Source organism: Leptopilina heterotoma, unplaced genomic scaffold (genome assembly GCF_015476425.1).
Source record: "Leptopilina heterotoma isolate Lh14 unplaced genomic scaffold, ASM1547642v1 Lhet_50, whole genome shotgun sequence".
Taxonomy (NCBI): domain Eukaryota; kingdom Metazoa; phylum Arthropoda; class Insecta; order Hymenoptera; family Figitidae; genus Leptopilina; species Leptopilina heterotoma.
In genome coordinates, this window is record NW_025111108.1 from 196,212 (window position 1) to 222,902 (window position 26,691).

The 26,691-nt window shown below is 29.8% G+C and overlaps 1 protein-coding gene across 6 annotated transcripts in view; it reads right to left on the bottom strand.

The window, feature by feature from the left end:
• The window catches only part of LOC122507649 (glucose dehydrogenase [FAD, quinone]-like), a 404,897-nt gene that overhangs the window by 137,522 nt on the left and 240,684 nt on the right, over positions 1-26,691 (bottom strand). For all 6 annotated transcript variants that reach the window (XM_043620473.1, XM_043620470.1, XM_043620469.1 and 3 more), the window contains 2 exons: positions 26,104-26,232; positions 25,842-26,038 (listed from right to left, as the gene is read on the bottom strand). In XM_043620473.1, coding sequence (XP_043476408.1) covers positions 25,842-26,038; positions 26,104-26,232 — 326 coding nt within the window. The remainder of the gene's footprint in view (positions 1-25,841; positions 26,039-26,103; positions 26,233-26,691) is intronic.

Sequence of the window (26,691 nt, forward strand, 5' to 3'; positions counted from 1 at the left end):
TAATTAATTTTAATTTAATTGTATTTTAAATTTATTTAAAAAAATCACATTTTATTGATTTTGTATTCAATTGTTTTTAATGTGTAACCTTTGAAGAATATACATTTTGTTAGAGCCGGTTGATTTTCTCAGCTATGGTTTTCTTTTGTTTCATTTGCCAATATAAAATTTTGAAAAAATAAGTGGGTGCTGATAACTGGATGCCAGCTTCAGCTTTATATATTTTAAATAAATTGACCTAATCTCTTCTACCAGTTGTCATTTTTTCACAATTTTAACAGATTTTAGGAAAAAATAGAGATAATTTTTATTTTTATTCTTTTTCTTTTCTACGTTTAACCCTTTCTACGCTATAATGAAAAAGAGGTGCCCACTCAATTATGAATGGTAGTGTATTTCTAACAAAAAATGAATTTCACTGAATAGTAAATTTAATTTATTCTCAATAATTTAATTCTTGAAGTAGTAATATATAAAATTACCATTTATAAATTATTTAACTAATATTTTTACTTGAAAATTCCAAAACTATTTTAATTTTAGCAGAGTTGTTTTTAATTTTTTAAAATTGTTGAATTTTAAAAGATTTTGAATTGAATTCCGAAACTATTTCAATTTTAGTAGAGTTGTTTTCAGTTTTAAAAAATTATTGCACGTATTATTAATCATTTTTTGGGTATAAAAATTGAAATAACCAATATAGATTGTGTTTAAATATTCTAAAAATTTAATAATTTGGTTATTCAATTTTAAGTAAATAAAACTAAGACATTTTTTAATTTGTGTTTAATTATGATTAACAGGAAAATGCAAGTGTGGCACGAAGGTATATTTGAAAGTCGATGGCAGTACACATACAGTAAAATTTCACTGTCAGTTTACTATTAAAAAAGGGGTTTGTGGTAAAAGACAACTGCGGCAACCATTCAGAACAGAAATTGCAGAAATTCTAAAACACAAATCAGCTGAGCGCTATAGGATAGACGAAGCAAAAAAACTGATGGTTCCTGGTGAAAAAGAACCACCGATTTTGCCGAAGGCTTCTGTCTTAAATGTTGCTAAACATGAATATACCAAATCATTGCAACTGGATAGTAATCCAATTGTCGCTATTTCGAAATTGAAAAGAATGGGAGATTCGAAGACAAATGTGCCTATTCGGTATATAGGATATGACCCCTTTTTCGTAATGTATAGGACAAACTTTCAAAGCCTAGTTTACAAAAAGAATTCTTCGAATGAAGATTTAAGCCTAGATATTGATGCTACAGGGAAATTATTTTGTAGGATACTAAAGGAAGATGGAACTTTAGGTCCTCACATATTCGGTCAAAATAATCCGAATCTGTGTGATGCTAAACACAAGTTTTTGACTGATTTAGTTACAGGGCAGTGTACTCTTGATAAAGTAATTTGCGATGTAGAAAAAAAACTGGAAGAAGAAACTAATGACAATGATGAAGTTTACGAAGAATTGGAAGAAATCGAAACAGTTTGCGATAATAAATGGCCACAGTGGACTCAGGACATTATAGATAGCATAGAGCCATTTTTAAATAAAGGGGGAGAAATAAATGCGTTATATTGTCCAATGTGGACATGCGTTTATAGAGACAAGTTCAATTATGGTAGAGTTCCAGCATCTACCGCTTCAGTTGAAGGAGAAATAAATAAATTAAAAAACGTTATATTTAAAAAGGAAGGAAGAAAAAGGCCTGGCGTATTTCTCGAAGAACATCTGTCAATATTAGATGGAACAACGAATCTTGCTCAATCAAAAATGTGCGATTCTGAAAAGGAAAATAATTTTAATGAACATTCTTTGGAAGAACCTGCTTCAAAGCGAAGTAAAACATTTGCAGAATCGAATTTTCCAGAAGAGACAGAAGAAGACTGTATTGCTTGTAAAAATGGGGATCATCCTACAGGAGCACATAGATGTGAAATATGCGCAACACCAGTTCATATTTTCAAGCAATGTTCCCAAAAAATAGTAAATTCGGAAGAGGGATTTGGCGAAAAAAAAATTTGCCTGGAGTGTTTCAAATTCAAATCTGCAGACGTGATTTTAGCATCACGTTGAGAAGAAAATTGGAAAGGTCTCATAAAGAAAAGTAAAAAAGAGCAACGGGCTAGCAAGTATTTAAATAATGAAAACCATTTATTAACTGCTCTAAACTTCACAAAAAATATATATTTTCCTGTTATACAAAATGGCTCTATTAAATCTGGTACAGTCTCTAAAATTAAAAAAACCATGTCCGCTTCGAATACATGCGCATTTGATTCAATAATGCAAATTATTTCACTTGCAGCTATTGAAAACAGAGAATTAAGTTCAATAATTCATAATACTTAGAAACTTTTTCTTAAAAATTGTCAATATATTTTTTATTAATTCTATAATTTTAATATATAAATAACATACAAATACCAATAGTTTTTAATAATTCTTATTAATAATTAATAATTTTTAGGTAATAACAAATATTTTTCTGAATATTGAAAATTAGAAAGTTAATAAACAAAAATAAATGTATACTTATTATAGAGGAAGAATTCATTATATTTTTAATTTTCAAAAATAAGCAATTATAAAATTAAATTCTTAAAAATTTCCATGGTTATAAAGTTACGTTATTATTATTAATTTAATTTTAAATATACAATAATATTTTAGCATATTTTTATTTATTTAATTTCTTTATATTATCATAAGAAAAATACTTAGATGTGTTCTTTATTTTATAGTAATGTAAATTATTTGTTTTCTTAAATTAAATAAATTAAATTAATTTTTAATAAATAACAAAATTATAAGTTGTATTTAAATCAAATAAATGATTATAATTTTGACAAATAAATTTTAATTGTAATAAATTAACTTTTTTAATTTAAAATTTTCTAAATTTTAAGAAAAATGTTTTCCTAAAAATATAATTTTTTAAATCTAATTAATTATAAAATGACTTTGTATTCTTTCTCTATTGTTTATATTAATTTATATTAATTTTTAATTATAAATATATTAGTTGAAATTTTTTTTTAAATTTATAATAATTATTAATTATTTTTAAGAAATATTCTTCTAAACATTGAAAATACAAAATTTTAAGGGCATTTGAACCTTGATGACGTTTCAGTTTGTGCAAAGCATGTGTGACGTCATCAAGTTTCAAATGCCCTTAAAATTCAAAAGTTAATAAACTAAAATAAATAAAAAATAAGTATAAACCAACTATTTACTACTATTTTACGTTATTGTACTATTTAAGTACTTTTTTAGATTTCAGCAAGTCGAAGCTATTATTTTTTTTTTTTTTGAGAATTTGCACTACTTTAAATTCGCTAATAGAAGAAATCAAAAAACTATTTTCATAAATCGTAATCAAATTCTTTAAAACAATTGAATTATTTTCAATATCTTATATTTTAATAAAATTTCACAAAGAAATTCAATTATTCAGAAAAAATTGATAAAATTTATCCAAAATTTAATTAAACAGCCACACAAAAAAATAAGAAGTTCTGATCTGGGGGTCTCACTATGTAGACTTTATGTTTTTTGGGTCGCTGAATCTAAATCCGAGGTCCATTTAACCCTATCAGATCAGGATTTTGACATAACCTCAAAAAACCAATATGGTGGACATGTTTTTGAAAAGTTTATCGGACTCGCTTGAAACTCGTTACTCGGGGGTGTTTTTTGGGTCGCTGATTACGAATTTAAAGTAAATTTGAAAAATTCAAAATGGTGCATCTAATAAATATGTTCTTTAAAGGAATTAAGAACTTGAGTGATCCAATTCACCCAGAATTACTCTATATCTTACGTGTGCCTGCATCCAGAGCACCAACGGTGGGCAACGGAGTTTGTCCGCTATCCGTCTATGTTGTTGGATGACGACGCCTGAGAGCCTGCTTTCTAACCCTCAACCGCCGATACTGGGGTTCCGAGTCCCTGCATCGTAACACGATTTCTACGTGTGTCTGCCATGACGTCATCGAAGCCATTACCCAGTGACTTAGCCAGATAGAGGAAAACTCCGTTGCCCACCGTCACCTCGTGGAGGTGCCCTGGATGCAGGCACACGTAAGATATAGAGTAATTTCTTGTAAATTGAATAACTCAAGTTCTTAATTCCTTAAAAGAACATATTTATTGGATGCACCATTTTGAATTTTTGAAATTGACTTAAAATTCGTAATCAGCGACCCAAAAACCCCCGAGTAACGAGTTTTAAGCGAATCCGATGAATTTTTCAAAAACATGTCCGCCATATTGGATCCGCCATTTTGAATTTTTGAAATCTGACTTTAAATTCGTAATCAGCGACTCCAAAAACCTCCGAGTAACGAGTTTTAAGCTAATCCGATGAATTTCTTAAAAACGTGGCCGCCATATTGGATCCGCCATTTTGAATTTTTGAAATCAGACTTCAAATTCGTAATCAACGACCCCAAAAACCCCGAGTAACGAATTTCAAGCGAATCCGATAAGCTTTTCAAAAACATGTCCACCATATTTGTTTTTTGAGGTTATGTCAAAATCCTGATCTGATGGGGTTAAATGGACCTCGGATTTGGATTCAGCGACCCAAAAAACATAAAGTCTATATAGTGAGACCCCCAGATCAGAACTTTTTATTTTTTTTGTGTGGCTGTGATTATTTTCATAAATAATAAAATTTCCGCATTTTAAACATTTTAATAAAATTCTTCTTAGGAATTCAATTTTTTTAAAAATTTTAATAAAATTCTTTGCTACTATTCAATACTATTTTAATAGAAATTTTGAAAAGAATTTAATTATTGTCACAAATTTTAATAAAAGGCTTCGCAGTAATTCAATTATTATTCAACTAATTAACAAAATTTCTGCAAGACATTTAATTATTGTTATAAATTTGAATAAAATTCTTTTCAAAAATTCAATTATTTTCATGAATGACAAAATACTTTACAGAAATTCAATATTTGTGTTGTTACTTAAAATAATAAAATCCTTTGCAGAAAATAAAATATTTTCGTATAAATAATAAATTTACAGAAATTCAATTATTCTCATAAATAATAAAATTTCTCCTAGGGATTCAATTATTTTCGCAAATAATAAAACTCATTGCAGAATTTCAATTATTTTTAATAAAATTTTAATCGAATTTATCGAAAAATGGCATTATTCTTAAAAATTTTATTACAATTTGTTCATAACGATTCTTTATGGGAATAGAATTTTAAGAAACATTCAATTATTCAAGGAATTATTTATTTTTGTATTTAAATAATTAAATTCTAGTAGAATTTTCTAATATAAATTGATCTAAAAATGAATTTCAATTAAAATTTTAGATTACAATTAAATATTAAAAGCAATATAGCGTGAATTTTTAAAAATAATTGAATTTTGAAAAAATTGAATTGAATTTTGTAAATATTATTCTAATTTTTTATTTTTTTAATATTTATTTAATTGAAAAATTTAGGAATATTTGAAATTTTTTAAAACTGAATATTGTAAACTATAATGGATTTGAAAATATCATCCTTCTAATTTTAGGTTAGGATTTCTGTCAAAATAATTGTGCGAATAAATTAACCGAGTTGAGTTGTACAATTCGAAACTCCGATTTTCGAATTGGCTAGTTCGATTCGAATTTACTTTCGATTCGAATCGGCCAATTCGAAACTTCAAATTGGTAGTTCGATTCGAATTTACTTTCGATTCGAATTTTTTGTTGTTGAGTCGAATAATTTTCGGTTCGACTCGATTAAATGCACACCTCTAGTTTAAATCACTAAATGGATTCTTATGATGTTCATCCGTTGACCTACAAAAACTTTTACTAAAATTAATAAATACAAGTTTTAAAAATTTTCTTTAGTTTTATGGATTGTACAAAGTTTAAAAAATTTAAAAAGATATTAATGTACTGTAGTAATTATATATAATATTATAGTGTTTACAAAGAACAGTTTTGAAAAAGTTATAGTTAACTTAATTAATCCGTTTCAAAGGATCTTATTTTTTTGGAGGAGACCTATAATTTCAAAAGACATTTTTTATGATTTCCTTATTGTCAAAATATAGATATTCAACAGTAAGTAGAAACAAAAATCCTACAAACATTAAGGGGACCCGCACCCGAAATTTCAACTATAACAGAATATAATTGAAAAAATTTGGTATATTTTTTTTCTGACACTATTTTGCTTCAGAAATAAGGTGGACAACAAAAAAAAATTTTCATGATTTTTTCGAAAATTTAAAAAAAAAATTTTTTGATTTTTTTTTGTAACTTTTAACAAAATTAAAATTTTACAAAATCCATGCCCTTAATTGTACAGGGGAGTGTAAGGAACGCATTAAAACAAAAACCATTAAAAAATAATCAAATTTGTGAAAGAAGAAGCATTTTTTGTAAATTTATGTTATAACATCAAACACTTAGAATGCATAAAACTACATATCAAGTAAATAACCTTCCATTTTTTTAAATCAAAACATGCCTGCTTCGCACGTGGGACCTTCTGCCTCAAAAAGAGTATTTTTCCTATGCGTTTGAGCTAAGCTTATTATTCTACGTGCTCACTTGCATTTTTCTGAAGTTTCTTTAACGATTTGTTCATATCGTTTACTGTCTCTTTTTCCACAAATCTCTACTGTTCGAATGTCAAGCTGAAAGCCGATTTTGCTTTCCATTTTAGCAACTATTCTCATTTTGTCGTTCAATCTTTCATAGACGGGTGAAATTTTTTGATAACAGTAAATTTATTGGAGTACCAACATTGTAAGTATGAGAACCAGGGGATTTGTTTCTTGCAATAGCTGTTTGATAAAAACACTATGATGAAGAGCCAGATGGAAATTCACTGTGATTTGGTTTCACATCAGTAGATGTTGTATGTTCAATTGTCTCAAGAATTGCATTTTTCATATCCTGCGAATGAATCTAACTTAGATAACTATAGATGTTAGCAGAACCGGAGGAACAAATTTTTGCTAGGTATCGAATTGTTACCGAAATTGGGAAGTGGAGGTGACTTAAATAAAAATATCATTCAACAAACATTGCCATTCAAAATTTCATTGTGCAGAATACTACGCACGGGAAATTATCAAGTGTGGAGTACCCTTTTACTCCACACAAGTTCAATCGGTTCTGGATATTATCCTAGCAAATTTGTACTATTATTTTTTGCAGTAATCAAAATGTCTAAGTGAATATTTTTATTGCAAATTCGAGAGATTCTTCTCCCAAATAAAATCGGACAATAGACATGACATGTGAGTCAATTACGTAGCCAGTGATCATGCCAACAACATACATTTTCATTGGAATGTAGTTATGTTCATCATCATAACAATCTTCTCAATACTTGCGTATCTTTTGCCTAATTGCGAACAAGCCATAACAATACTCATGTACAAATCAATTGGAGGTCTTTATGAAGAGAAGTTGGAAACACGTTTCGAAGAATAAATTTCTGATTTTACATGTTCAGAACCTTCGTATTTGCAATCCTCCCAATTAGCCCAAAGTTTGTCAGTAAAACCTTGTTTTTCATTAGGTAGATTCTTTTCAGAAGATAGATTCTTTACTTAAACACTCAATTTTGGCAACCCTATTTGGTTAGTTTGCAATGATTGGAGCTCACCGACGTTATTATGTGAATAATTTGAATCTACTTGTTGGTGATCGGCAACTTAACATTCAACATTATTGTTCAAATGTTTGAATAACTTCAATTAGAAGGACAATTTGTGAAATCGGTGAACAAAAATAAACGGTGACGGTTTTGTGAAAAAGTGTTTTCAAAATGCCGAAGAAAAGAAATTCTGATTATTATAGCCATAAGGCGCAAAAAAGATGGAAAAATATAAACAATACTGTTGAATGTGATGTTGCTGAAAACCAACCAGTAGATTCAAATTATTCAGATAACGTCAATAAGCCAGAAACAGTGCAAACTAACCAATTAGGATCGCCAAAATTGAGTGTTCGAGTGAAGAATCTACCTTCTGCTTCTAGTGATGCTCAAGAGGTGACGAATAATTTTGAATACCTTCTAGTGGATACAAGGCTTTTATCATCTCTACTTTCTAAAGTGAATTGCCAGGATTGTGGTAGAAGCAACCTGAAGATTGTTGTTAGTGATGAAAAACAAGGTTTTGTTCACAAACTTTGTACTGTGTGTAAGGATTGCGAAGCCGATGGCTGTGAAACTGTGAAATCAAAAATTTATACTTCAAAACGTGTTTCCAACTCCTCTTCATCAAGACCTCCATTTGATTTGAACATGCGTATTGTTATGGCCTTTTCGCAATTAGGCAAAGGATACGCAGGTATTGAAAAGTTTGCTATGATCATGAACATGACTACATTCCAACGAAACACTTTTGATACGTGTACAGAGACTTTACATACTGCGTGCAACAAAGTTTTAGATAAAATTTATGAAGAGTGTCGAGGTCATGTCAAAGAATATAACAAAGTTATAGAAGATGATTCTGACGCAAATGATTTAGTAAATATTCGAGTAAGCTATGATGGGTCTTGGCTGACCCGCGGTTACAAGTCAAAACATGGTGTAGGATGTGTTGTTGACATGGTTACAGGCTACGTGATTGACTCACATGTCATGTCCAAGTATTGTCCGGTTTGTAAGACGGCAATAGCCGATTTGGGAGAAGAATCCCCCGAGTTTGCAATATGGATGGAAGGACATGCTGATAACTGTCAAGCTAACCATGAAGGCTCTTCTGGATCGATGGAGATTGCAGCTGCAACATCCATATGGTTGCGATCTGAAAAATTCGGTTTTCGATACACAACAATGTTATCAGATGGCGATTCGAAAACTTTCAACCACTTGACAACATTGAATGTGTATGGTCCTACAATAAAATTGGAAAAAGAAGAATGCTTCAATCATGTATCCAAAAGGTGAGTCAACAACCGAGAAGCTGTGTAATAACTTTTGAATTTACTATAATTTTGCACAAATTTGACAAGAAACTAATCTTGCTGACTATTTTTATTTTCTAAAGGGCATACACTGGAATTAAAAACTTAGTCACATTATGGAAAGCTCGTAAAGTAACTCTTGGTGGTAGAAGTCACGGTTCCTTGAAGGGAACTAATATTCAGAAGTTAGCTGGTTATTATAAAAACGCTTTGTACAGGAATAAAGGAAATATTCAAGTAAATAAAGATAAATAAATAAAATCACTTTGACATTTTGACAACAGTAAAAAATAATGATACGACATTTTTAGGATAACATCTAAAGTTATCTAAATTATTTTTATTTGCAGGATATGAAAAATGCAATTCTTGCAACAATTGAACATGCATCATCAACTGATGTAAAACCAAATCACAGTAAGTGTCCATCAGGCTCTTAGTCATGGTGTTTTTATCAAGCAGCTATTGCAAGAAACAAATCTCCTGGTTCTCATGCCGACAATGTTGGTACTCCACTGAACGCACTGTGTTACGAGAAAATTTTACCGGTCTACGAAAGATTGACAGACGAAAATTTGTTGCTTCGTTGTACTTTAGGTTTAACCCAGAACAGCAATGAAAGTTTGCACAGCACAATATGGAATAAGTGTCCAAAAGAAGCCTTTGTTTCAAAAGTTAGAGTTGATATTGCTGTTGCTGAAGCTACCTGTGAGTTCAATGTTGGAGTAATGAGAACGGTAGCCGAAATTCAACGCGAACTGGGCTTAGAGCTTGGAGACCGAACAGTGGAAATAGGCAGAAAAAGAGACAGTGAGCGCTATGCACAAAGCGTCAAACAATCTTCAGAAAAATCCAAGCGAGCACGTAGAATAATAAGCTTAGCTCAAACGCAAAGGGAAATAACTCTACTTGAGGCAGAAGGTCCCACGTACGGAGCAGGCATGTTTTGATTTAAAAAAATGGAAGGTTATTTACTTGATATGAAGTTTTATGCATTCTAAAAGATCCTAAAGTTTTAAACGTTCAAATGAACGAAGTTTATTTATTTCTTCTCCAAATTAAATTTTTATTGCAATTCTTTTGCGTTACTATCCAAAAAATTAATTACTGAGTTTCTAAATGTAAATATTTCAGTTTTTCAATTTGTTTGTGATTAGTAATTTATTAAAATATCTTCAATAAAAAATATTTCGTTCATTTGAACGTTCAAAACTTGGGGATCATCATTCTAAGTGTTTGGTGTTAAACCATAAATTTACAAAAAATGCTTCTTCTTTCACAAATTTGATTATTTTTTAATGGTTTTTGTTTTAATGCGTTCCTTACACTCCCCTGTACAATTAAGGGCATGGATTTTGTAAAATTTTAATTTTGTAAAAAGTTACAAAAAAAAATCAAAAAATTTTTTTTTTAATTTTTGAAAAAATCATGAAAATTTTTTTTTTGTTGTCCACCTTATTTCTGAAGCAAAATAGTGTCAGAAAAGAAATATACCAAATTTTTTCAATTATATTCTGTTATAGTTGAAATTTCGGGTGCGGGTCCCCTTAACCGCTATGAAAGTTTTTGTAAAAATAAATAAGTTCGTAAAGAAGACAATTTAAAAATTATTTTACGTAGATTGAGATGAATCGAAATATACAAATAAATTAATCATAACAAATAGAATTTATAAAATATTCAATAGATTTAATAATTAAATAAATACTAAAGAAAAATATATACTGAATTCCTCTTTCTAAAAATATTTTTCTTCACGTAGTATCTATTATTTTAATAGTATGTTATAGTAGATTATTTGTTCTAAAATTTAATGAATTTATAAAAATGAATTTCATTATACATTAAAGTTTTAAAAGAGTTAAGTATTGCAAATTTTAATAATGGACCATAAAACCTTGAAAAGACATTGAGATATGCAAGATGCATTTTAAATTCTCAAATAAATAATATTAACAAACTTAATACTTGTTTTAGGAAAATTGATGTTTCTAGCAGTTGATGATGCCGACCTAAAGCCACCTATAAGTTTAGAAAAAATCCCAAGAACATTTCATATTATTTTAAATGAAATAAACGCAGTTTACCAACTACTTGGAATTGTGCATTTTAAACCACCTTATGTATCATTACTTCGACACTCTGGAGATAATTCACAGAATTCTATAAATGTGAAAGATGAGACACCAATTGGGCATTATATCGCAATTTGCCTTCGTCCTTATGGGAAATGGACTGAATTCGACGACCTTAAGGAAAAAGAAAAATATAGAAGAGATTCCAGTTTGTGCTGTCCTAGTATTCTCATATATATTAAAATGACAAATTAAAAGCTCTAATTCATATATGAAAAATGTTAAAGATTAAAGCTTGTAACCGATATAATATATTAGTTTTTAATTGTTATTTAATTTTTATTATCAAAGGCATTTTAATACACTGTTAAAAATATGTTGATGTCTGATTTTTAACAGTGTACAAGTCTGAAAATGTTTATTTTTTTCTGATATATTCGAAATATTTTTGTAAATTTCAGATATTGAAAGCTGTTATTTCGATATTTATAAAATATCCTTTAAATATCTTTTCATTACTTCATAATAAAAATTATTTCTATATATACTCCTATGTATACTCCTGCGTTTAAAGCTTTTTCTAAACATTTTACAGATTAAAGCTTGAAATCTAATTACTAATATAAAAGTTTTTAATTTGCATTTATGTAAGTTTTATTATAAATATTTTTATTCATGTTCGTAAATATTGATTTGTTGTTTCGCTAAGAGCAAAATATTTTTCTGTTCATTTCAGAGGTTTGAAGTCGTTATTTAGATATTTACATAATATCATTTAAGTAGCAATTAATCATTTGATATACCAAAATTATTATTAATCATGTGATACATGTATAAAATACGTATTTATTATTTATTGCTAAGCTTGAGAGTTTTCTGAAGACATTTTAGAAACAAATTATAATAAGCTACGTAATACTAAACTGTCTTTAATTATCATTAAATTATTTTTTTATTAAACATATTTTGATTCACGTCTGAAAATATTTATTCTTCTGATACATTCCTAACCTTTTATGTCAATTTCAGGAGTTAAAAGTTGTTATTTTAATATTTATTTAACAGCTTTTTAATAATATTTAACTGTTTACCAAGTCAAAATTTCTATAGAATTGGACTAGAGTGAATCTACGAAGTATCCTATAGAATTTTACTACACTTGAGCTTAACTTATTTTCAGCAAGTCCGAACAAACTGAAAGGCAGAGTCGCACTTATTTTCACTCTGAAACGTAATATTCGAGTTGATTTGATTGGTGGATTCTTTAACATCAACCAATGAGAACGCACGGAGAACCTTTCAACTGAAAATAAGTGAGACTGGAAATTGTGAAAATAAGTGCGACTACAAATAAGTGAGACTAAAAATAAGTAAAGCTCCAGTGTATTCATATTTTATAGAATTTAAAAATAAAATATTTCACAGAATTCGTGCAGATATTAAAAAATTATTTTTACATACATTCTATAAAACATTCTATAAAATCCTCTATAAAATATTGTATAGAATTCTTTATAATCCTGCTATAGAAATTTTGTGACTGGGTGTTTATATAAAATATGCAGTCAAATTTTCAGTTTTTTGTCAGTTTCCCAAAATTATCACTTACCTAAAAGAGATTTAAGTTTTAACAAAGAATGGGCTATTATGATTTTTAAAAATGTTAATGAATTGTAGACAACTGCCTACATTAAGTTCAAAATCAAAAATAACGATAAAATATATTTATTAAATAGTTAGAGAGATTAATCTTGCCACAACAGTTTAATTATTAGTTTAAAATTAGAAAGAAGAAAATAAAATTATTCGTAACCACAAATTGTACAAGTAAAATTGGCTATATTAATTACACATTTTAACCCTTAAACCGCACCCTGGGTGTGCGACACCCATATTCCAGCTTTTTACACCAATATATCGTTTATATTCGCAAAAATTAAACATGTGTCGCTATTGGACGGTACATTTTGTACTTAAGTTTATGTTCCGTGAGTAATATTAGTCTCTCATGTATCTTTGCGTATTTGAAAACTTTATGAAGTTAAAAGCGAAAAATTTATGAGTGGCTGACACCCAATTTTCGGTTTGAGGTAATTTCAGTAGTTTTAAAAAACTTTATTTTAATTATTAAGATTAAATAAATTATTATGAAACCTATTTTCTTTCAAAATAGATGTACTGAGCTATATAAGATTATTTTTCCAAAAGAAAATATCCTATTCCAGCTTGGAAAACACACTTAAAAGTCCCTGGGTGTCGCACAACCAGTGTGCGGTTTAAGGATGGATTCGTAAGTGTGCGGTTTAAGGGTTAAGTGAGCAGATCTATGAGTAAATTTAATCATACGTATCTGCATTAGGAAATTAAATAGCCAAGAACAAGCAACAAATACTTCCTCAAAAATATTTTTCCAACCATTGCAGAATTTTTGTAAGGTTGTTAGACATGAGCCTTTAAATAGCACTTAATTACTAAGACGAAAAAAATCAGATTAATTGAAGATTATCCAATTTTTTAATATTCTGCTGGTAGTTGGTTAGCTAAAAACTGTTTTCAACCATTGCAGAATTTTTGTATGGTTGTTAGACGTGAGCCTTTAAATAGCTTTGAATTCCCAAGGTGACAAAAATTGAATTAATTTAGTTTTTTCATATTTTTTAATGTTCTGCTTGTAGATGCAGAGTCGAAAACTCATTCCAACTATTTCAGAATTTGTGTATGGTTGTAAGACGTGAGCCTTTAAATACCATTGAATTCCCAAGGTGAAAAAAATTAAATTAATTTTTTTTTTTCATAATTTTCAATGTTCTGCTAACAGTTGGTTAGCTAAAATCTGCTTTTAACCATTGCAGAATTTTTGAATGGTTGTTAGACGTGAGCCTTTAAATATCATTTAATTCCCAAGGTAAAAAAAATTAAATTAATTGATTTTTTTCATGATGTTCAATGTTCTGCTGGCAGTTGGTTAGCTAAAAACTGTTTTCAACCATTGCAGAATTTTTGTATGGTTGTTAGACGTGAGCCTTTAAATAGCATTTAATTCCCAAGGTGAAAAACATTAAATTAATTCAGTATTTTTATGATTTTCAATGTTCTGCTGACAGTTGGTTAGCTATAAACTGTTTTTAACCATTGCAGAATTTTTGTATGGTTGTTAGATGTGAGCCTTTAAATAGCCTTTAATTTGTATGTATTAGGAATCAAAAAATAGGTTTATTTATATATTTAAAAAAATATGTTCTGTTAACTTTTTTTAAAGTTAGCAGAACATGCGTTTTTTCGAAATCTATGGAAGCATTTAAATTCGGTATAGGGCACTTAAATAACCTTTAAAGAGCCTTTAATTTTTAGGGTAGTCCGAAGTCTGTGTGCTGACTTTGCCCTGCTAACTTTATTGACATAAAAGGTCCAGTTTGCCCCATTCCCTGGGATAAACCGGACCCCCCCCCATGGTCAAACTGGACTGTTTGGTTTTTTATTTATAATATTGCATTTACATAATCTACAATAATAAAAAACATAAAGAATCATGTAAACAATGGTTGTAGTAATGAAAATAATAATGCGGGATTGAATTTTAATTAAATAAATATTTTTTTTAATAAAAAAATTAAAATGTTTGTCATTATCTGAGATACAATATTAAAGGGTTCAATTCTAATTAGAAGACAATTATTTTTCAATGTAAGTGAATATTTTAATGAAAGAAACATTTTATTTAAAAATAATTTTTATGAAACTTTAATTCAATGGAAATATCCTATGGCCGGTTTGCCCCACAGGCCCATTTTAAGAATAAATGTTTGTCAAAAAGAAACGATTTGCAAATTCATCAAAGTTTTTGGTGTTAAATATTCCTGAGGTGTGTACCTTCAAAACCTAAGACCTAATAATTGGAAACATTACACGATTTCCTCAGAATTTCCTTAAGAAAAAATTCGTAAAAGTGTAGAAAAAAACTAAAAAAAAAATTTTTTTGCTCCCTTCGTCGCACAAATGCAAGCTAAAACTGTCAGATTGAAAAAATATGATATACCAAACATGGTTGTTTTAAATTTGTAAACAACACTTTTTCCAATTTCGCCATTTCGGAAATATTGAGGGGGGTCCGGTTTGCCCCACTCTCCCCTAAAATATTTTAATTTTTATTAATTAATTAATTAATAATTCAAAAACAAAAAAAGTCATTTTTTTCGTTTCACATATTGAAAGTACACATCATAAGCTTTCTTTTGGTACAAGAAAAAAAGGGGGCTTTTTTTAAAAAAAAATCAAAAAAATTTTTAATTTTCAAAAAAGGGTTAAATTTTAAATTTAAAAAAAAATTCTCACTATTTGAAATAGCAGAAAAAACCTACCAAAAACATAAAGGTCACAATTTTTTTTCTTTATTATATAAAAGCTACAATTTTTTATTAAACTCACTGTTTATACTTATCCAAAATCTTCAACCCCTGCACCCCTACAATTTTTTATAAAACTTCATATTTACTTGATGGTTTTAAGTACTCATGCATAGTTCTGAATTCTGTGAAAATATTAGACCGATCTAACAACTTGCAATTTTGACATTGGTACACTTGAGAAAATTTGCCCCTTATATATTACATACACATTTTGAGATTAAAAATTGTTTAAAAACAAATTTATAATTGCAAAACTTGATTTTTAAACCTTTCTTTATTACCGTCAACAGGGGTAATTATGGAACTTCAGAGGTAAATATGGAACGCGTAATTTTTTTTATGTAAAATTTTTGTTGTAAATTATTTTAATTTGGTTCTTGTTGTAAATAATAGTTTAATATATTGCCTACAAAGTTACTCAGATGTTTTTATTTTTATTGTCGTTGGCAACGAGAAAATAAGTATTAAACATCGAAAAAGTGGAAAGGTTATTTCACAAAAGTGTAAAAATCTACTAATTTCTTCGAATTAAATTCGCGTTTAGTTTACTATTATTATTTTACTCTTCAGTACTAAATAAAGTTTTCTTAATATACAGACAAAGAGAATTTGTTATACTTTCTTTTATAATTAATTATAATAATTTGTTCTATAATTGCCCCAAATGCGAGGCAATTATGGAGCAATATTTAGGGGAGGGTAGGCTACATTAAACCGGATATTTTATAAAGTCCAAGAACTAAATTAATTTTACAAATTTCGATCAGGTTTTTGTATCAAAATTAAGCTGAAGTACTCTTTTAGTTAATACACACGTTACAAACACAAATTATTATGATTAAATAATTGAATTTAATTTTTTTCTAACAAGTTACACTTTTCTGATTTTGAAGGATCTGTGTCTACATTGAACTACCTCTAATAAAACACTACAATTTACTTCAAAAATAATATTTCCACTTACACATTGTAAAAAATCTTATTTTTCACTCAAAAAATAGAAAATTGTTGTTAAAGAGTTATTATTTGTTAATATAAGAGATTAATATATTTTGATGTCAGGTTAGGTAGGTAAAGTGACAGTTTGAGTTTATCTCGTTCACAATTATGATGAAAGCATGTCTTCCAGTATTTTTCTTACTAATTAGTAGAGCAGACAACTTTACAACTCTTAAAATTGAAAATTCTTTGCTTTTTTGGGTGGTTCAATGATGCCGCACTCACTGTATTCACATGACATTCATAACAAAAATTGTTTATAATAAATTTGTGTAAGATTTAAAGTTCTTTATCACATCGGAATATTGAAGTTGACACCCTAAGCGAAATAAATCACAAGTTTACTAATTTTTAAAACTTCCTATTTCAAAAAAAACTTAATTATATTTCCACAAAATTTTTTGTTTTGTACGTGAAAAACAGTTTTTTTAGTTTTTCTTTATAAATAATAAACCTACGTGCCCGAAATTTTTGGACATAGTTTGTTTCAGTAAAACTAACTTATATATTAAATAAGAAAAAATTTCACTCAGTCATTTCTCAGAAAATTGAAGTAGTTCACTGTTGACGCTGGTTCAATGTAGCCTACTCTCCCCTATGTTTAAATAACTCCGTCAAAAAAATTTTTTTGTAAATGGAATTTGAAGGAAATCTTTAGAAGAATGTTCACAATATATTTGAATAGCTAATAAAATTTTTTTGTACACTTTAGATTTTTAGTGAAGAAGAAACTCAAAAAATCGCGTTTTTTTGTTCCATAATTACCCCTGTTGACGGTACTAAAAATTAACAAAAAAATATTAGAATGCGAAAATTTACGCTTAAGGGAAGAGTATAGTATTTTATTTTTTTTTTATTTTTTTATTTTAATCTACTATATTTCAAGAGTATTGTGTGAAAAGTTGAAGCAGATCAGAGCAAAACTGACGGATGATCCAGCTTCGACTTACAGTGAACACCACAAAATGGTTTTTTTGAAGGCGTCTTCGGAAATCGCGTGCCAATCAGTTCCTTCTCATCATATAGCTTTCAAATTTTGACTAAATTATCTTTAAATGATGTACTATAAATGTAAAATTTGTCTAGTACACTGGCTCTAACCAAAGCGCCAAAAAAAAATCACAAAAACATACCATTTTTTTCACAGAATTAACTATACCTTTTCCTTAAACCGTTTTTTCCACACTTGCTGTTTTTAAAGTCGGTGTTCACTGTCACTCAAAATCTACTGCACCGATTCTTTTGAAATTTGGTACACTTTTTATACACATAAATGGCGAGGTAACGCTGTCGAGTTTTTATTTGTTTGTTAATTATTACTGATTTTACAATAACAAATGTGTTGACATTTTATAGCAAAAATCGATTTTTTGACTTCAAAGTGGTGCCAAAAATCCAAAAATGAAAAAAAAATAAAAACTCGACAGCGTTACCTCGGGACACTCATTTTTGAATTTTTTCACAGAATTAACTATACCCTCCCCTTAAGAACGTTTGGTGCACATCTCAGGCATGTTTACGCGAGATCGATATCTGTGCACCTCGAGACAAAAAATTCGATATTTCGGTTAGTTTTAATGTCTCCAAAAAAATTCTGGCGAAAATAACGAATCCAAATATTATAGTTACAAAAAAATCAAAGGGGTGCTTATGCCCGAAAAAATGAAATCCAAATTTTTTTGACTTTTTTTCCGAGCAAATTTTGGATTTTTTTTCTTTGATATTGCACTTTAAATTGTTAGATAATCAACTATTATTACCTAAAATATAAACATAATCTAACTAAATGGATAAATGTTATTCATTTAAAAAAAAATCTTTATACCAAGTTTCACAAAAATTCAAACTACGAACAAAAGTAGATCTGTTATTTATTTTGGTCAAATTACCATCAAATTTAATTGTAGCACCTATCAAATCATGATTGGATAAGAAACTAACTGAATGTTGATTATATGAGTATATTTTATCCAAATTGTCAACAATCATTACGTCTATTCTAGAACTAGTATTATTAGTATGATGTGTAGAATTGTGAGGAACTATCGACAAACCAGCAGAATAAATCATTGAGGTGAAATACTTAGTAATAGGAGCAGTAGCATTAAGATTACAATTAAAATCACCCATTATTATAATATTATTAAAAAACTGAACAGAAGAAAAAATTAAGTTCTCCAATTCGGTTCCGAAGGAAGCGTTCGGCGGTTTGTAAACCACTCCAACCAATGTATTGTCACATGAAGATTGCAAATTAAGAAACAATAAGAATAATTTAATAAATATTAAAACCCTTTCTCCCAGTTTCTCAGGTCTGGAAAAAATCATGAATAATGTTGATAGTATAATAAAACTTTACTGAAATTTTTAGCTTGGCGTTTTTTTTTTTTTTTTGAGAAAAAAATTCCTAAAGATTACAATGCAAGCGCTCCGCCCAGCGGGCAACTGTTCGACAGGTGTAAAGAGGCGCCAATATCGGAGTTATTTTTAAATAAGGAAAGAAATGTTAATTTGCACATTCAATATATTTTAAATATTAACTAATTTAACAAAAAATGTATTTAAATTTTCAAAAAAAGAAGACCCCTGCCTTTCCCACCCTGTGAGGTACAACTATCTCATTACTTTTAAGAACGTGAAATAATTTCATGTAATTTTAAACTGTAATTTATTTACGTTCCTAAATATTAAAGGAATAAAAAAGGACAGGATACGAAAGGATGATTTGAACTGATTTTATTTAACAGTATAATTGGTTTTCTTTAGGTTATTTTAAAAAAATTCAATTTTTAGAAATCAGTACTAACCTAATAATGTAAAAAGTTATTATTCTTATTCGACACAAAATTAATATTTTACAAAGAATAAAAACACTTTTAAAAAAGGTTAAAAATAATAATCTCTGTAATAATTAAAATAAAACAATTTTTAATTAGGAATGAAAAAATGGTTACAATTAACAATTGCAAACATTGAAAGGTTGATAATAGATTATAATGAGTATTAATCAGATAATATTCAGTATGATCTTCTTTTTCTATAATCCTAATTGTATAATTCATGTTTCTCCGTGTATAAACGACCCTATTGCAATTGATCAACTAAATTATGTTCAATTTTTTGTGTTCTTCTTTACTAGGTACAAAGTTTAAATTTTATTATTGTTATTCCTCAGCATTGTAATATTTAGGAATTTTTTTTCTCAAACAGGGAGAAAGGGTTTAAATATTAAAAACAAATTTTATTGTTTAAACAAATTAACCTAAAATTCATAATTTCTTTTTTTAGTAATTTTTTTCTAAGAGTTTTTAAAGTTTAGTATTTTGAGCACAAAAAATGTTCAGAACAATTTTTTGTATCTCAAAGCAAAAAAAGTTATTTTCAAAATAAAAAAATTTTACAAAAATTTTTTAATGCAAATATCTAGAAAAATAAAAATAATTTTTTATTGTTGCTGTATATACTCCATTAGGACCCTGTATGGATTTGTTAGAATTATTATTAATGTTGCAATGGAGGAAGAGTCTGTAAATGGAAATTTAATAAATATGTGAGAGGATGCGGAAGAAAGGGATAGAGGTGGATGAAATAGAAGAGAGGTTGACGAAATTGTAGGAAATGTAAAATGAGTGGGAAAATAAGTGGAAAAAGGTAAGCTTGTAGAGAAGAATAAATGGTTTTAAAAAATGTTTAAAAAAAGCGTATGAGGGAACAGAGAAAGTTGAGAGAAGAGAATGTGTAAGGATAAAGTTGTAAATGGGAGATTTGTCAAGGAGAGTGGATGTAGTGGAAAAGGAAAAAGAATGTTGTGATGAGAGGTATGGATGAAGGTGTGTTGCAGGGTAAAAGAGAGGTGGAAAAAGTATTTGCATGGGTGGGTGCTTAGATGAATGCCAATACGATACAAGCGATAGGAATAGGTGTGAAGGGTACACCAAAGTTATGATTGATGAAGTTAGGGAAGCGAGGAAAAGAAAATGGATGTGGTGAGGTTAAAAGAGAGAATTTAAAGGAAAAAAAGGGGGATTGAAAGGAAGTGTGATAAGAACCCTCTGGGCACGGAAACGTCTTTGTTCTAGAAACGTTCCTAAAACGTTTCATGTCCTCCACATAACGTCTTAAAAACGTTTTATGTTCTAAAAACGTTTTTAGAACATTGGACGTTCCTAAGCCGTTTTGTTGCGGAGAGAGCAAAGGATGGTGTGGCTATTGAGGGAAAGAGCATGGACTAAGAGAGTGAATGGGATGGAGGTAAGAACAGGTAAAGAATGTATTCGAGTGGATGGTTAGAAATGGTGTGAAGTATTGGGTGAGGGATGATAGAGGTGGAGTGGTTTGCAGACTTTAGAGTCATTTTGTTATATTTCGAATGAAATAGTTGTCAACTAATTTTAGAGAATTATAATACATTGCAGAAATAATTTTAAAGGTGTCAAGATCACGAATAGAAATGAAATTATAAAAATTTGTATTTTATTATAATAAGCTTTTTTTTCCAGTCCGTGTTCTCAATTAAATTAATAACTATTTAAATATGGTGTAAAGTGCTTGGGTTTTTGGGATCGCTGATTGCGAATCCGTTATTAGATTTTGAAAATTAAAAATGGCGGATGCAATATGAAAGATAAATTTTTAACTGAAAGAGTTTTTAAGCTACCGGTTGATGATTCGACAAACTTCCAAAATTATACACTGAAAGCCCGATCAGCGGTAGCTTGATTACGTCGTTTGCAGATGGGGCGGGCGAGGGTCAAAGAGGGAGTCGTAAAGTTGTGGCAGTACCGTATACATTAAAGACGCTCTGGACCCTTAAAAAAATTCAGTAGTAAAATAATGGTAGGGGAATGTAAGGTATCGTGGCGTGTAAAGTATGGTGGTGGACTTCTCAAATCTGGCATGTAACGTCACATCTGAACGCCTTATCACTATGATCGATGTCTTTTATTGTAATGACATTTTATATGCAGTAGTATTAATGAGCAAACGCGTGCTTTGTACTCTAAGTGATTTTGAATAAAAATGTAGTAAAAAAAATAAAAAGTTTTATTGGATATATGTGTTAATAGTGCCAGAGTGAAGATTTTTTGGAAATTGAGTCAGGTAAATGTATGGAACGTATTGTTTAGACCTTGGACAACAGTTTTTTGTATTTTACATTTTTCTCAATTAGCTCTGTATGATAGTAACACCATCATATTTTCATCAATAGCTTGTAAGGTATGATGGCGTTATTTTTGTAACGTACAGTGGCGGATCATTTTTTTGCACGAGTTTCAATTGTCTTTGCATTTTTTGTGTACTAAGGCTTCTTGTGCTCCACCGCAACAATTCTCGAATATGCGACACTTGCGGTCCTCTCTTATTCTAGTTGCGTTAAAACAGTCACCAGCTACTTTACATGTCCACATTGTAACCATAACTGAAGTGAAACTTTTTTTTCTATAATGTAAAATCATCAGTTTTTTCTCTTTTTCTTATTTTTTATCATTTCTGGCAGTTTTAATAAATGATTTTAACATCTACATAATGTTTTAGTTGAATACACCAAATCCGCCACCATACCTTACAACTTTCAAAAATAAAAAAATCAGTGTTTTGCGCCAAGAGCTGTCAAATTTCACTGCATTTAAATTTAAACAACCGCTTCTGACAGAAATATGCTTAATAGATGTCAGCAACTGCCTCCTTTTGAAATTTTGAAAAATATTGTTTTTTGAGAGAGAGAGACGCAAAAAACAAAGTGTCCGCCACCATACCATACACTTCCCTACCCCATCATTAAACAGTTCGTACGGTCCTATATGTATACGCTCGAATAGCGGTAGAGCACCCCCGGAGCCAACCGCTGATCGGGCTTCCAGTGTACTACAAAATTAATTATTAAGTTTGCAACGACAGCCTTTAAAATCTGACGTGAGAAATTACATTTCGTACAGAAAGTATATCTATATATATACTATAGTGCGTTAAGCCTGTTAGTCGCGTAGATAATAGCCACCGCGCATACACTGCCGCGTCACGCCTCCGTCACAGCCCCCACCGCGCGACTAACTTCGATAGCGACCAGACTTCTATACATATACCTTGCTTGCACTTAGAATTTACTCAGTTCACACAAGTTGGTGAGGTGCTATTCCTGACCGAAAAATATCCTTTCTTAGCCTGACAGAGAGAACGAGAGGTGCTATTCCGTTCATTAGCTCTTGTGTTCCCAGAAGGAGATGTACTACGTACTACGGGTGCTAACGAGTCTCTGTACCAATGCATCGGTTGATCCGTGGGTGCTCTCAGGGAAGACTAGCACTCACTCTCTTCCCCTTTACCTCCCCAAGTGAAATGAGGAGCTATTCTTTCACTTGAAGCGATGCTGAGAAATTGTTTTTTCGCCTCAGGAACTTCTTGGGTTAAGAATCGACTCCACAGAGACTTTTAATTATTTCGGTATATTTCTAATTGGATAAGAGGGTCAGCGAGCGTACTGACTCTTCACAGACGTGATTTCTCTCTAGTGAAATATTCCAAATTCGACTCCATCTACACTTTATAAAAAACGAATGAATCTTGTTTAGAAAAAAAATTCAGTAAAGCTAGTCTTCGTAAAAAATTTTTGTTTACAATTTTTTCATCTTTTATTATAAATTAATGTTGCATATTTCAGTCTTCATTTTAGATTTTTTATGTCTGGCATCGGATTTATAATCAGCGACACCGAAAACCACTAGATGTACAGATTCTCATGAAAATTTAATAATTTTTAAAAAATTTTCCTCCATATTGCATCCATCTATTTTTAATTTTCATAAAAGTGACATCGGCTACGTAATTAGCGACGCCAAAAACCAGCAGAAGCAAAGCCCTTAAGATTTTAGAGTTACGTGTTTGATTATACATGTTATTTTAAGTTAGAAAAAATCCTGACCACATAGAGAAAATCGGACTTTAGATTCGTATTCAATGCATCAAAATACTTCAGAAAATCATATACCGTTTGACGTGGAAAAATTTCCATTTTTTTTGTGGTCCTGTAAAATCGTAGCCTATATTTAAGAGGAATATAAACTAAAAATGATTGTAAAACTAATGAAATTATAATAATCAAAGATAAATTAACAAATGAAGGAGCCAAGCTAGGTTATACCATATCCAGTCAGAAATGAAAGATCTATACAACGTCTAAAACATCTATCTACACTACCGTCGGGAATTATCGGTACGGCTGCACACGCACGGCCTTAAAACATGCCAATCTTTAAATCTCGATTTCTTTGTAAATGCAAATGTCAGAAAATTAACAAAGATACCATTCGAAAGATTATAAAATTCTGCGATTAATGATAGATAACTGAAAATTTTAATAATTTATACAAAAATTGCAGCAATCTGCACATTTTTTAAAAATTGTAAAAAAAATTTGAAACTTATATAGGTGTAATCATTCAAGTCGCATCTTTAATTTAAGACCAAAAGAGTTTAAAAATCTTATTCGGTTCGTGAGATATCATTATAAACGTCGGAGCATGTTTTTTGACAAATGCATTGAGTTAGTCGATTTTGAACGGTTTTTGCTGAAAATGCTCGGCCGTTTATAATGATATCTCGATAACCGAATAAGATTTCTTAACTTTTTTGGTCTTAAATTAAAGATGAGACTTGAATGATTACACCTATATAAGTTTCAAATTTTTTCTACAATTTTTAAAAAATGTGCAGGGGTTCAAAAGATTTTCAAAAAAATTTTATTATTTAATTTTTTTTGTCAAATTTGCCGATTGCTGCTAATTTGGTATAAATTATTAAAATTTTCAGCTATGTATCATTAATCGCAGAATTTAATAATCTTTCGAATGGTATATTTGTTAATTTTCTGACATTTGTATTTACAAAAAAATCGTGATTTAAAGATTGGTATGTTTTTGGGCCGTGCGCGTGCAGCCGTACCGATAATTCCCGACGGTAGTGTATGTGGAATCTAAATCGAGATCTATATAGACGTCAAAATGGAACGCCACAAGATATCTATGGACGTCAAAATTGTTGTATATTAGACGTCTACCGCGCAGGTTCGGCTGCTCATTCGCAAAAGTCTATTCGACATTTTAGATGCTAAGTAGATGTCTAATAGCTGTCTAGGACTTCGAATAGAGAAATTAATTCTTGTTGGTGTGAACCATGAAGAAATGAGAGGTACAATGGACGATTTAGACAATCTATTCGATATCTAAGTAATTGCAAATACGTCTGTTAGATAATGTCCTGAAAAAATTTGACATTCGTAAAGTTACCATTAAACACAATATCGTAGATGCATTTACTTGCTTCTCAACAGTGTCAATATACCGAGTACGTCAATATAGCGAAATTTATAAAATATTAAATTTTATATAAAATGTGTGTAAAATTACACTAAGCGACTGAATGTCAAATACAAATGTCTTTGAAATCAAACAATTTTAACATGTACATTTAATATTTCTAGAACGAATCTAGACCTAGATCTCCTCTCAACTTCTTAGACGTCGGTTAGACCTTTTATTTCTCACTGGGTAGCTCTACTTGGAACTCTCCTAAATTCGATTCTTTTACTCAAAGCGCATCTTAATGAACGTAATGGTGCTCTGCACTAAGGTGAACGCCTTCTCTTCCCCATTCTGGTCTTTGCAACTTCTCTGTAGGAGCCCTTGCGAGAGAATACCTGTCTCTATGAATTCTCAATGTTACCCCTGGGTTAAAAATCGCGGTCTACTAATCAGACATCCTTTTCAGAGTGTACGTACTAGTCACGTTCGTCACGTAGAGTTATCAGGCAATCTGATATTTTATGATTTTTAATTCATTTAGTTTTATGCTCATAAGTAAATCTAGGCTAGTCTTTTTATTGGTATTATTATTTTTATACATTTTATTATCTTTTATTTTATTAATATTTTGTTAGATATATATATTTCTGTGAAAAGTGTTAATGACTACACCTGGCTCTCGTCTAAATCATAGCAAACACATATTTGAATAAAATCTTGGTAATTAGATGGAGCCTTACGCCATATTAAAATATTAACTAATTTAATTAAGAACTCGCACTCCAGCCGGCGAGCGAATTTATTGGCTTATAAAAAATCATATCATTAAACTTTAGAAAAAAGCATTATTTATCAGTTCCAATATTTATGGTAAATTACCTGAATAGTAATTTATGGTTTTTTACTATATATTTAAATGAAAACCATTTTTGTCATTCATCGTTGGTTTTATAGTCCGCGTACACCACATTTTGGCATTATATATTATATTAACATGACATATATATATATATATTATATAATTAACGAAAAATCAAAATTACACTGGGTGGATGCCACCCAGCCTTACTCTCGCCGGGTAAATATGTAGGGTACCTCTTTCCACGACCACCCTTTATTTCCAAGCGTTTCCCAGTTGTTAAAATCTTGCGGATGACCTCGAATATACATCATTCCATTATGAGAAGAAGTTCCACCAAGATTTTTACCTCTTGGCCAGCTGCACGATCCATCGGTAGACAAACACGCAAATTTTTCATTCGTTGTATTGTATTGCCAGTCAATATCACTTCCTATTCAAAATGTAAAAACTAAACACAAATACATTCATATTACCCAAAGAAAAATTTAATCTTACCCAGAAACATTCCAACCATACTTGGTATGCTAGTGCCGGGTGGTTCATCAGGACCAGCTTCAAGGAGAAGAACTTTCCACTCTGGAATCTCACTTAATCTTGATGCCACTACTGAACCTGCTGAGCCTCCTGAATTGAACAAAATGTAGGAGTAATTTATTATTGAAACTTCTCAGTATTATTACAAATGTATATGACGGATTGCACGTCAAATGTCCACCCAAAATAAAAATGTTGATTGATTAATCCCCAATTCCTTTATGAGTTGTTCTATAAGTTAGTAATTTATCTGACAAATACTTTTGAATTTTTATAATTATCAGAAGAGGAGGTAAAAGTTTTGAGTTTTGTTCAGACATACACTACTTCGTTTATTTATTGTATTTAAACAAAGCGATAAAAAATTATTTTCGAAAATGGCTTCTTTAGATTTTTTCATAAGAGTAGATATACAGGGAGCGTTCTGGATATGACCTTGATTTCTGCAATATCTAGAACACTCCCTGTATATTTGTGATGAGTAATTCAATTTGTCTGTAATAAGAAAGGAATTTTAAAGTTCATTTTTTTCAATGATAAATAATAATA